The 12,525-nt window shown below is 30.2% G+C and overlaps 1 protein-coding gene across 1 annotated transcript; it reads left to right on the forward strand.

Moving 5' to 3' along the window:
* The first annotated feature begins 6,388 nt into the window (after positions 1–6,388).
* LOC124916193 (secreted RxLR effector protein 161-like) lies at positions 6,389–7,087 on the forward strand. The gene has a single exon (XM_047456923.1). The coding sequence runs from the start codon at positions 6,389–6,391 to the stop codon at positions 7,085–7,087; it is 699 nt and encodes a 232-aa protein (XP_047312879.1).
* The last annotated feature ends 5,438 nt before the right edge of the window (positions 7,088–12,525 follow it).

The raw sequence follows: 12,525 nt of genomic DNA on the forward strand, positions 1-12,525 counted from the left end.
ATCGATCAACTAGTACTCCAAAGATTTTTCTATCTATCTATCTATCTATATATGTGTGTGTTTGTATGATGAATTTACACAAATGATTTAGAATATATGCACCAACACTACTTTAAAATTCCATGAAAATCATAAGGTGAATATTATTCATTTACTGCCCACAGAACCAAAAGACAAGGGCAAAAGGGGGGCCTTGAATTTCATCATATATGTTAAGGGACAAGAGTTGATATGGCAAAGAACTTATTCACTTGCTTGCATAAATGTCAAGATTCTCAACATTGTCCACAAATCAAAAGTCAAAGTAAAGTAGGCCAAATTTAGAGATTATTCTGAAAGTGAAATAATAAGATATTGAGCGCTGGAAACAATAAGTCAATATATGCCCATGAAGATCACCAAGAATATTTATGGGCTTGTTGTTGGTTGAGAGTAATTACTACTTGCATGTATGGGTCATCTTTAATTTATTTATTAATTTAGTAATATCATGCGTTTCTAATTTAGTTTCTTTCAAGGTTAACAATGAAGTTTTAGGTATTAATTAGCTTGGTCTGTTCTGATCACTAGTAGATGAAATGTGATCATTACTTTGAGAAAGGGAAAATACTTAAAACTCAAATAATATCCTTTCTACATTATAAAGTGGGCATATATTCATTACTTATTCATCATGCATGGGTACTCATGACACTGCAATGAGAGTCAATGAATGGAGATTTATATATATTTATTTATTTGGTTCTGATATTATTCTCTAGCCCATAACTTCATCGATCCTTCAGGCTATAAAAATGGAGAGTGCATAGTCAAATATTTGCCTCACAATATGAAAGAACAATTAGTTGTAGTTGAGAGGCCTTACATGAATGTGGAGAGTCAGTTTGGTAGCCAAGGATGACTTGCCTGAATCCATGTCGACTTCGACTCGACTGGACTGGACTTGACTGGTTTCCAGGCAGTCAACTTGGCTAGTCTGATTGACCCTCTTCTATCATGCTTGGCCTTCTTTTCTTCTTCGAAGACCAGTACCTGATTTATATATTAATTAGTCACACATAAAACAATTTCATTTATTAATTGGGTAGAGTTTTAAATTTAATTCTGACCATAATATATTTTATATTGTTAGTGTTAGTGTTAAGTTTTGATATTGATAGAATGAAATATGAACTTACTGTTAGATTTATTGGACTAATATATATAAATAATGTGTTTGGGCTATTGTCTATTCAGAACCCAATTGATAAAGTGATCCACTAAAGTATTTTGGTTATTGGGCTAAGTCATGTTTGGTTATTAGTATGGTACGATTTATTATGTGTAGAAACCGTCAATTTATTTATTATTTATGATGGTTAAATAATAAATAAATAAATAAATATAAAAGGGTTGTGGTTCCCCGATTCACAAGTAGCCAGTTTTCATTTTCTCATTAACCTCCATCGTAAGAGAGAAGAAGGGAGAAAACCGCTTGTAGAATTGGAAGAGCAAACCCAAACTCAAAGATTTTCATCATTAATTCAGGTACGCTTCCGCTTGTTTAATCAACTTATGGACATAGAGAAATTTTTGTATTAGGATTGTGATTCATCCATGTTAGATATTATCGATCTATAAGATTATAGATTAAAACCTGAAAGAAAAGAAATCTAATATGTATTTGTTTAGAATCATGAATTTAGGACTAAAGAAAATTCCTACAATTGGTATCAGAGCCAATCTCTATGTTAGTTTGTTGATATTAAGATTTTTTTTTATGATATCATATTATGATTAAATCATGAATTAAGATATCTAGTAAAGATGATTTGAAGAAGAATGATTTTTTGGGTTATCGTAGTAAAGATGATTTGAAGAAGAATGATTTTTTGGGTTTGTGGTTATTATTATTTTCTGTAAATCTTTAATTTATTATTTAAATAATAAATTAAAGATTAAGTTTTGAAAAGTTCAAAAATTTAATTATTTATTTAATAAATAAAGATTTTATTATAAATAAATCATATAACCTCAATTAAGGAAATATATAACCGATATATATTATTGAACTCTAATTAAGGATATATATATTATTAAATATATGTATTTACAGAAAACTGTAACCGATATATATTATTGAATATATATAAAATAGTATTTTATAACCTCTAATTAAGTAATTAAGGATATATATATATTATTAAATATATGTATTTACAGAAAACTGTAACTCTAATTAAGTAATTAAGGATATATATATATTATTAAATATATGTATTTACAGAAAACTGTAACAGATATATATTATTGAACTCTAATTAAGGATATATATATTATTAAATATATATTTACATAAAACTGTAACCGATATATATTATTGAATATATATAAAATAGTTAATCATATGTGATATATATTTATTTATTTGGAACATAAAAAAATATAATTAAAGAATTATATATATATATATATATTTTTAAAAGAATTATATTTAAAATATATATACGAGTTATATACCTTTTTCATAATAATATTAAGAAAATAATTAAGAATTTAAGGAATTAAGAATTTAATTAATAAATTCAATTCGGCTTTTGAGATTTAAGGAGTTTATTATTCTAACTAATCAATTGAAACAACATATTACCAAAGTAATCTATCTTGTGAATGTTGATTCGGTATATAGATTTTAAATGATAAATACGTCTGTAATTCATGCGGATATTATATCGGTCCAAAGATAGATTAATATTGTCGGGCCGAATTACAGAAGTACTTGTGATGATGAATATGTGACGATTATTCTGTTCCATGTGAACAATAATTCAATCCAAAGATAGAATCATTGTTTGACAGGATTTATTGTCAGTATTTGATCATTGCACAAAATATCACTTACAAGTTAATATTTCTGTCCAAAGACTAAATACTAATGTTGTGCTAGCTATTTTTTTTTGTTGATGGAAAAATCTCAATGTGAATTTATTAATCAAGATGTAAAAAAAAATGTGTTCATAGTATTTTTTGTTTAATTTCAGTTAATGCTTCCGCATATACAATATCTGCCAATGTCAATTCTATTCCTATACTGAATGGAAATAACTTTAAGGATTGGAAGGATAATGTTTTGATTATCCTCGGGTGTTTGGATCTAGACCTTGCGCTTAGGATTGATCGACCCATTATTACGGATCAAGGTTCCCTTGTTGAAAAATAGGACCTTGAAAAATGGGAAAGATCAAATCGCATGTGTCTAATGATCATTAAGCGAGGAATTCCAGAAACGTTTAGGGGTGATATCTCTGAAGTCACTAATGCTAAGGAATTCATTGAGGAAATTGAGAAACGTTTTGCAAAAAACGATAAGGCTGAAACAAGCACGCTTCTTGCGAATTTGACCTCAATGAAGTATAAGGGAAAAGGAAACATAAGGGAGTACATAATGGAAATGTCTCACCTTGCTTCAAAACTAAAAGCACTAAAGTTAGAGCTTTTTGATGAATTGCTCGTTTATTTGGTTTTGATCTCTCTTCCTGCACAATTTAATCAGTTTAAGGTCAATTATAACTGTCAGAAGGAGAAATGGACTCTTAATGAGTTAATTTCATATTGTGTGCAAGAAGAAGAGAGATTGAAGCAAGATCGGACTGAAAGTGCTCATTTGGCTTCAGGAAGTAATTTCAGAGATAAAAAGAATAAAAGGAAGAACCCTAAAGAAGCTGCAGGTGGTCCCGTGCAAAAGAAACAACAAACTAAAGAAAATGAGGAATTTAGTTGTTTCTTTTGTCAGCAATCCACACACTTGAAGAGGGACTGCACTAAATATCACGCATGGCGTGCAAAGAAAGGTGAATCTCTTACTTTAGTTTGCTCTGAGGTTAATTTAACTTCAGTACCGAGTCACACTTGGTGGGTAGATTCTGGTGCTACTACTCACATTAGTGTTTCTATGCAGGGTTGCCTGAGCTGCCGAAAGCCAAGTGATGATGAAAGATTCATTTTTGTGGGCAATGGAAAATCAGTTGAAGTTGAGGCTATTGGGAATTTTAGATTATTATTAAGAACTGGTTTTTATTTGGATTTGAAAGACACTTTTGTTGTACCGTCTTTTAGACGGAATTTCGTTTCTATTTCCGTTTTGGACAAATTTGGCTATTATTGTTCATTTGGAAATGGTTAGTTTAGTCTTTCTTTAAATTCAAATATTATTGCAAATGGTTCTTTGTCAGTTTATGATAATCTATATTTACTTGATACAATTGCCTCATATAATGAAACTTTGCATACAAGTAATCGCGATACTAAAAGAAAATTAACAACTGAAAATTCTACATCAATTTGGCACAAGCGTTTAGGTCATATATCTAAACACAGAATTGAAAGGCTTGTAAATGATGGAATTCTTGATTCTCTTGATTTTTCCAATTTTGAGGTTTGTATTGGATGTATTAAGGGAAAGCAAACAAACGTAAGGAAATTGGGTGCCAACAGAACTACAGACGTCTTAGAACTCATTCATACTGATATTTGTGGGCCATTCCCTACGGCTTCTTGGAATGGTCAACGATATTTTATTTTGTTCATAGATGATTATTCAAGATATGGCTACCTTTATCTCATTAGTGAGAAGTCCCAAGCACTGGACGTGTTTAAGGCATACAAAGCTGAAGTAGAAAATCAGCTTGGTAAAAGAATTAAAGCTATCAGATTTGACCGTGGTGGTGAATACTATGGTCGATATGATGGATCAGGAGAACAACGTCCAGGACCATTTGCTAAATTCCTAGAGGAATGTGGAATTGTACCTCAATACACTATGCTATGTTCTTCTCGCATGAATGGTGTATCTGAGAGACGAAACAGAACTCTTAAAGATATGGTAAGAAGCATGATTTCTCATTCTACTTTACCGGAATCTCTCTGGGGAGAAGCAATAAAGACTGCAGCATATATTCTCAATAGAGTTCCAACTAAAGCAACAACTAAAACTCCTTATGAGCTTTGGACCGGTAAAAAGCCAGTCCTAAAGCATTTTCATATTTGGGGATGTCCAGCAGAAGCAAGGCCTTATAAGCCTCATGAAAAGAAATTGGACTCCAAAACAGTTAGTTGTTACTTTATTGGATATTCTGAGAAATCAAGGGGTTATAAGTTTTTTGTTCCCACGAACATAACTATTTTTGAGACGGGAAATGCAGTGTTCTTTGAGGATATTGAGTTTGAGGGGAGAAATACTAAGGAATTTGTTTTTGAAGAGGAATTTGTTCAAATTCCTATAATTGCTACTGATGATAATCATGAATTTATTTATGATATTAATCAAGAAGTAATTCCAGAACTTCAAGACAATAATACAAATCTTCCCATTGAAAATGAGGTAAACATTCCTGAAGAACAAACTCAACAACCTCAAGAACAAATGCCATTACGGAGATCCACAAGAGAAAGGAGAAATGCTATTTCGGATGACTATATTGTATTTCTCCAAGAACATGAAGATAGCGTTGAAATGATGGAAGATGATCCTATCAACTTACATCAAGCAATGCATAGTTCTAATTCTCATAAATGGATTATTGCCATGAATGAAGAAATTAAATCTATGGAAGACAATGACGTTTGGGATCTAGTCTCATTACCTGAAGGTGCGAAACCTATTGGTTGTAAATGGATATTTAAAACCAAAAAGGATTCAAAGGGTGATGTAGAAAGATATAAGGCACGTCTTGTTGCAAAGGGTTTCACTCAGAGGGAAGGTATTGATTTTACAGAAACCTTTTCCCCTGTTTCGACAAAGGACTCTTTTAGGACGATCATGGCATTAGTGGCGCATTTTGATCTTGAGCTACACCAAATGGATGTTAAGACTGCGTTTCTAAATGGAAACATTGATGAAACAATTTTTATGAACCAACCAGAAAATTTTGTGGTGGGAGATCCAAACAAAATGGTTTGTAAACTAAAGAAATCCATATATGGTCTCAAGCAAGCTTCTCGTCAATGGTATCACAAATTTCATGAAATTATTATCTCGTTTGGTTTTGAGAGTAATTTAATTGATGATTGTGTATACCACAAATTTAGTGGGAGCAGACATATTTTTCTGATTTTATATGTTGATGATATATTGCTCGCTAGCAATGATACAGGCTTACTGCATGAAACTAAAAGATTTCTTTCAACTAAGTTTGAAATGAAAGATCTTGGTGATGCCTCTTTTGTATTAGGAATTCAGATACATCGAGATCGTTCTCGAGGTATACTTGGATTGTCACAAAAGAGTTACATTGAAAATGTACTAAAGAGATATGGCATGCGGGATTGTAAATCAGGAAACACCCCCGTTGTTAAAGGAGACAAATTTTGTCTTTAACAATGTCCTAAGAATGATCTTGAAGTTAAAGAAATGCAGAAAATTCCTTATGCATCTGCAGTAGGAAGTTTGATGTATGCACAAGTCTGTACTCGACCAGATTTGGCATACATTGTCGGAATGTTAGGCAGATATCTGAGTAACCCTGGTATGGATCACTGGGTAACAGTCAAGCGGGTTATGCGTTATTTGAAAAGAACTAAAGACTACATGCTCACATATAAGAAATCGGACCAACTGGAGATCGTTGGATATTCAGATTCGGATTTTGCTGGATGCCAAGACAGTCGGAGATCCACTTCAGGTTATATCTTCATGCTTGCTGGAGGAGCAATCTCATGGAAAAGTGTTAAACAAACACTCATTTCTTCTTCCACTATGGCCGCTGAATTTATAGCATGTCATGAGGCATCCAATCATGGAATATGGCTGCGGAATTTTGTCACTGGGCTAAAGATTGTGAAAGGAATTGAAAGACCACTAAAGTTATTCTGTGACAATAAATCAGCAGTCATGTATTCGAACAACAATAGGAGTTCAACTAAGTCAAAGCACATTGACATCAAGTTCCTAGTTGTTAAAGAAAGAGTTCAGAGTGGTCATTTATATATAGAACATATTGGTACAAACTCTATGATTGCGGATCCGCTAACTAAGGGATTACCACCCAAGGTCTTTTTGGAGCATACTGCTCAAATGGGTGTTATGTTATTTGAAGATATTCAGATTTAGTGGGAGTTTTTTTCTATATATATGTATGTTATAAAGACTTATTGATTACTGCAGTTTATGGATAATAAAGAATTTTGTTACACTCTGTTTATAGAAAATTTTGATCTCATTAGGGACCAGTTAGAAGTTGACATGATGGATCACACTGGATGTCATTTCTATGCTACACATCCGTACTATGATCTATGTCATTTAATTATATTGATATTCGTGATCATTGATGGGTTGAATTACGAACTAATGTAATTAAACCGCTTTGGTTCAATGTTGATATGATTAATGGACGAGATTGATTTGGAGTGACTTTAAATTATGATAGCCACATTATTTGCGCATAAAGATGAACACATGTAATTATATATATTGTCCAAGTGGGAGATTGTTAGATTTATTGGACTAATATATATAAATAATGTGTTTGGGCTATTGTTTATTCAGAACCCAATTGATAAAGTGATCCACTAAAGTATTTTGGTTATTGGGCTAAGTCATGTTTGGTTATTAGTATGGTACGATTTATTATGTGTAGAAACCGTCAATTTATTTATTATTTATGATGGTTAAATAATAAATAAATAAATAAATATAAAAGGGTTGTGGTTCCCCGATTCACAAGTAGCCAGTTTTCATTTTCTCATTAACCTCCATCGTAAGAGAGAAGAAGGGAGAAAACCGCTTGTAGAATTGGAAGAGCAAACCCAAACTCAAAGATCTTCATCATGAATTCAGGTACGCTTCCGCTTGTTTAATCAACTTATGGACATAGAGAAATTTTTGTATTAGGATTGTGATTCATCCATGTTAGATATTATCGATCTATAAGATTATAGATTAAAGCCTGAAAGAAAAGAAATCTAATATGTATTTGTTTAGAATCATGAATTTAGAACTAAAGAAAATTCCTACACTTACATGATAATATTCCGGACATTTCAGCTCTGTTACAATGCAGCAGACATAGCTAAGGAAAATGCTGCACTGGCTGCATGGCCTTGGCCATGGAAGTATATATATCCCTTCTCTATTGAATGAAGAAAGCAAATGCAGCAGCTCCTCATTAATTAGCTAGCTTGGAAGGTCTTTTTTCATTGAATCCATCAGATTTCAGAACTTCAATGATTTTATCTCTGAACGAATCCATCTCCACTCCAAGAGAATGGTTACTTTACACTGTCAATGAATCTTGCTAAATAGAGCCAGCTGCCAATCGTCCATCCTAGACAATCTTGCTAAAACATGTCCTTGTAAAAGGTACACCATGTTTTGTGTTTTGGTTTTTTTATACCAAAAAATCTGGGAGATTAAAAGATCGGGGATCCAGAAGATTCCGAGTTGTCTTCTTTGTAAGGTCGTATTCTTGTACTTTTTTTAGCGTGTGTAACTTTTTTATAAATTTTGTAAGTTCACTTTCAATGTCAATGTATATATTCTTAACCCTTTCTCTTTTACTTGTCTCTTAATGTGTTTGATTTGATTTGACCATGAAGATACTTTGTTATAGTAACAAGTTTTTCGGTCTTTATCATTTGCACAAGTTATTTCTCAACTTTCTATTTTGAGATTTTAGGTTGATCAAGATACGACAAAAAAATATCTCTCGTCTTAATTCTTCCTCCTTTTTAGAATATCCTGCAATAATTATCATTCTCATCTACCGCCGCATGTTTAACACAGATCCTTAATGGAAAACACAAAAGTTGTTCAGAGTACCTCAGCCCCAAAATCAAAACAAACGATTTTGGATGAAAATGTAGTGGTAATACATTCACTACATTTTCCCTATAAATGCAAACTTAAATTGTAAATGTAATAAAATTTATTTGTAAACTTTCATTTATATCACACAAATCATAATGAGATCTTTTGGCACAAACTAATGATGAAAAATAAAACAAATAAAATTTAAAATCTCAATTGAATATGATATTGAACAACTAAGTTGTGAAATTGTTTATATCACATTAGTCATCAAGCTTCGAACTCTCAATTACTTTTGAAAATAAAATCATCTTACTAACTCCCTACGACAAATTAAGTAATAAGATTAAATCTAATAGTTCAAATACTACGAATTCAATTAAAAAAAATAATTATCTTACTTTCTCGATATTAAGATAACATTTGGTTGGTAGTAGACATTTTTTTTTTTGTAAAGATATGCTAAATATTTAGGTATACTATATTTTGTGTTTTTATATATTTAATTAACTTTTACTCTATGTGTTTAATATTTTATAAGTCATAAAATAAATAATAAACAATTATCTCTGTGAACATGTCTCATATTTGCTATTGATTTTAAGTTCCCATAACTAATTAATTAAGTTTTATTATGATAAAATATAATATACAATTATTTATTGATTTTTATTTTTAAATGATGTATGTATTATAAATTTTTTTAAGAATAGTTGAAACATATTAACTCAATTATAATATCTTAGAAAATATAAAAAATAATATAATATAAATATGAAAATAATATATATGGGCCATTTTAAATATATATATATATATATATATATATATATATATATTTTGTGATGTATTCTCTAAAAAAAAAATTAAATGTATTTGTATGAGAGTGCTTTAAGAAATTAATGTTGCATCCTTTTTTATAATATTCTTTTTAAATTTTATCCTTTAATATTATTTTATAAATTTTCAAAAAGTATGTTATAATGTTTAAATTTAATTATACAACTAATTAATATATATATATATATATATTAAATGTTTATTTTGGTTAATTAAGAGCATCACATATTAAATTAAATTCAATATTTATTAAATTTTATACTTTCTTTACCACATTAATTGGGCTCAAATTTGGTTATAATATCTGATCATATACATTAATAGAAAATAATAATATATATATATATTATGTGTTTTGAATATCATAAAAAAGGTATTCTTTTAAAAAGAATACTAAGTTGGTCATAATAATTTATTAATAAACATAAATGTAATATATATAGACAATAATTTATTAATTACCAGCTGTAAGAATTAATTAAAAGAGATCAAGATTAGCGTCGATTATTCGTGAGTCCTATTTAATTCACACATTTACCTTCACTCCATTCACCCGATTATATATTCATAATTCTTATGCAAGAAGAAATGGCGGAAATCTATCAAATCCATCAAAACAGTACCGATTATGAAACACCAATGCCGAAAACCAGTGCCGGAGATCGAGAGAAGGATCCTTTGAACGGCCTCCCTGCTCCGGCACTAATTCCGGCTGCGGATCTCCAATTAGATGAACATCCAACAAATAATCCGGCAGAGCTGATTATAAACCTAGAGACTGTAACCGTGAGTATATATTTCATTTTATTTTTCTTTCTCTTTGTGTAATTTATACTTTTTTTTTTCTTCTCTCATTCGTTCATTTTTGTTTGACAGGGAAAGACTAATATCTCATTTAAACTTCCTAGGAATTCTATTAAGATTGCCTTCAACAGTAATGGGGTAAAACTTATTTCTTTTCTTTTCTGATGTCTTCAATTGTTCTTATTATTGTTTTACTTTTATATCTTATATATATATATATATATATATATATATATAGCCACAACCTGCATTGGAGGCACCCAGCTTGGATCAACTTGTAATTCAGTCCCCTGTGGAGAAATTGTCCAGGATGGTTAATTTTCATCTTCAAGATGATGTTAAGAATCTTATCCTAAGAATGGATGAGGTAAATTAATTTTTTATAACTGTTTCAATTTATTGATTTCTTTATATGAGTAAACAACTTTTAATTATTGATTTAGTTTTGTCGTGTCGACTCGTTTGTGTCGATAATATTAGAATATTGGACAAAGTACATACTTATTTGATATATATACATATTCAGGATGCACAAATAAACGTGGAATCTTCTTTTTATCCCCTCTCCAAAAGACTTGAAGGATGGAAGATGAAGAAGATAAAATATGGCAAGAAACGATATAAAATTGATACGGTATATATACACTTATTTTCTTTAATTATATATGTATATATGAAGCTAATTTAACTAAATCTATCTCTTCCAGTTTTATCATAATAAGGCGTGTAACAAATGGTTTCGATCATTTGTTGAGGTGCAAAACTTCATAACATATCATCGTTTCCCTTTGAAACCTCAAAGTAATAAGAAGGTGAGTTTCAATTATTAGAGTTCAGGGTTTTTCGATCATAATTATTTTCTTTTTGTTAATTTGGTCCTAGTTTAATTCTTTTATATTATATATATATATGATGATTTTGACAGACTGAAGAGCCATTAGGAGCAACTGTGTCAAAGATGAAAAGAAGTTTGTTAGATTGTGGGGAAATGACCAATGAAGAAGATGATCTAGCAAGATTTGGGCCAGACAATTTTGGTGACCAAAGTTATGTTTTAGTAAAGAAAATTAAATTAAGTGGTCCTATGGGAGGGTCTTATGTTGCAAAATTTAACTAGTAATAATGATGGGGAAGACATGAATTGTTTAATTTGATAATGTAATGTGTGCTTACATTGTACTTGTTTATTATGATTGTGGCACAATTGTACTAGTTATTTTTATATTTAATAAACTATTTATATAAGATTATAAAATAAAATTCAAATGATAAATGATAAATATAAACAGTTTTCATATTGCTGATTTGTCCTGAAAATGATAAACCATGATTATTATACATGTGAGTGGGGGAGAATTTGAGCCTCATCTATTTACATACCAAATAAAATAATGTCAAAGACTTCATATCTGGTCCAAATATTGCTTCACAACAATCCTCAACTCGTATAGAAATTTGACAGATTTCGATATTTTGACAATCACCCTTGTGATTCCGAATACTAAAAAATTCCAAATCCCTACAACAAATATCATATATGACCCTAAATTTTTTAAAATATACATTTAATTAATAATTATCAAACTTTGTGCATATTACTTATCAGAAAGATATATTCAGAAAGTTTGGAATCTAATTATCTACTATCTAAAAAAACTCATGGAAATTAAGAGAAATTATTTCCTCAAGTTTCAAAAGAATGATTTGAATATATAATATGTGTTCTTTTCTCAATATTATCATGTGGTCAATAGGAATTTTTTCAAAGCCACATTTTTAGTAAATGTTTATCAATAATTGAGTAATTGATGTGCAAAGTTAGTTTTAATATCGTCGGTTATAAGTTGCGAGGTGTTTAGCAATAAACCCAAACTAATAGTTGATTTTTGTTTTACGAATTAGGAAGATATCGGATTGTTCACTTTATCTATGCAACAGACTCGAAAAAGATGATAGCACACCTGGTCAAAAGATGATCACAGTACAATTAGATGAGAATAACTATATATGCTAATTTAAGTTGAGATGTTTTAAGTGAAAACAAAAATAAACTAGGTTGACTCGGTTGTTCATTGATCTATAAAGGTTTGAGGAAG

Source organism: Impatiens glandulifera, chromosome 9, assembly GCF_907164915.1.
Source record: "Impatiens glandulifera chromosome 9, dImpGla2.1, whole genome shotgun sequence".
NCBI lineage: Eukaryota > Viridiplantae > Streptophyta > Magnoliopsida > Ericales > Balsaminaceae > Impatiens > Impatiens glandulifera.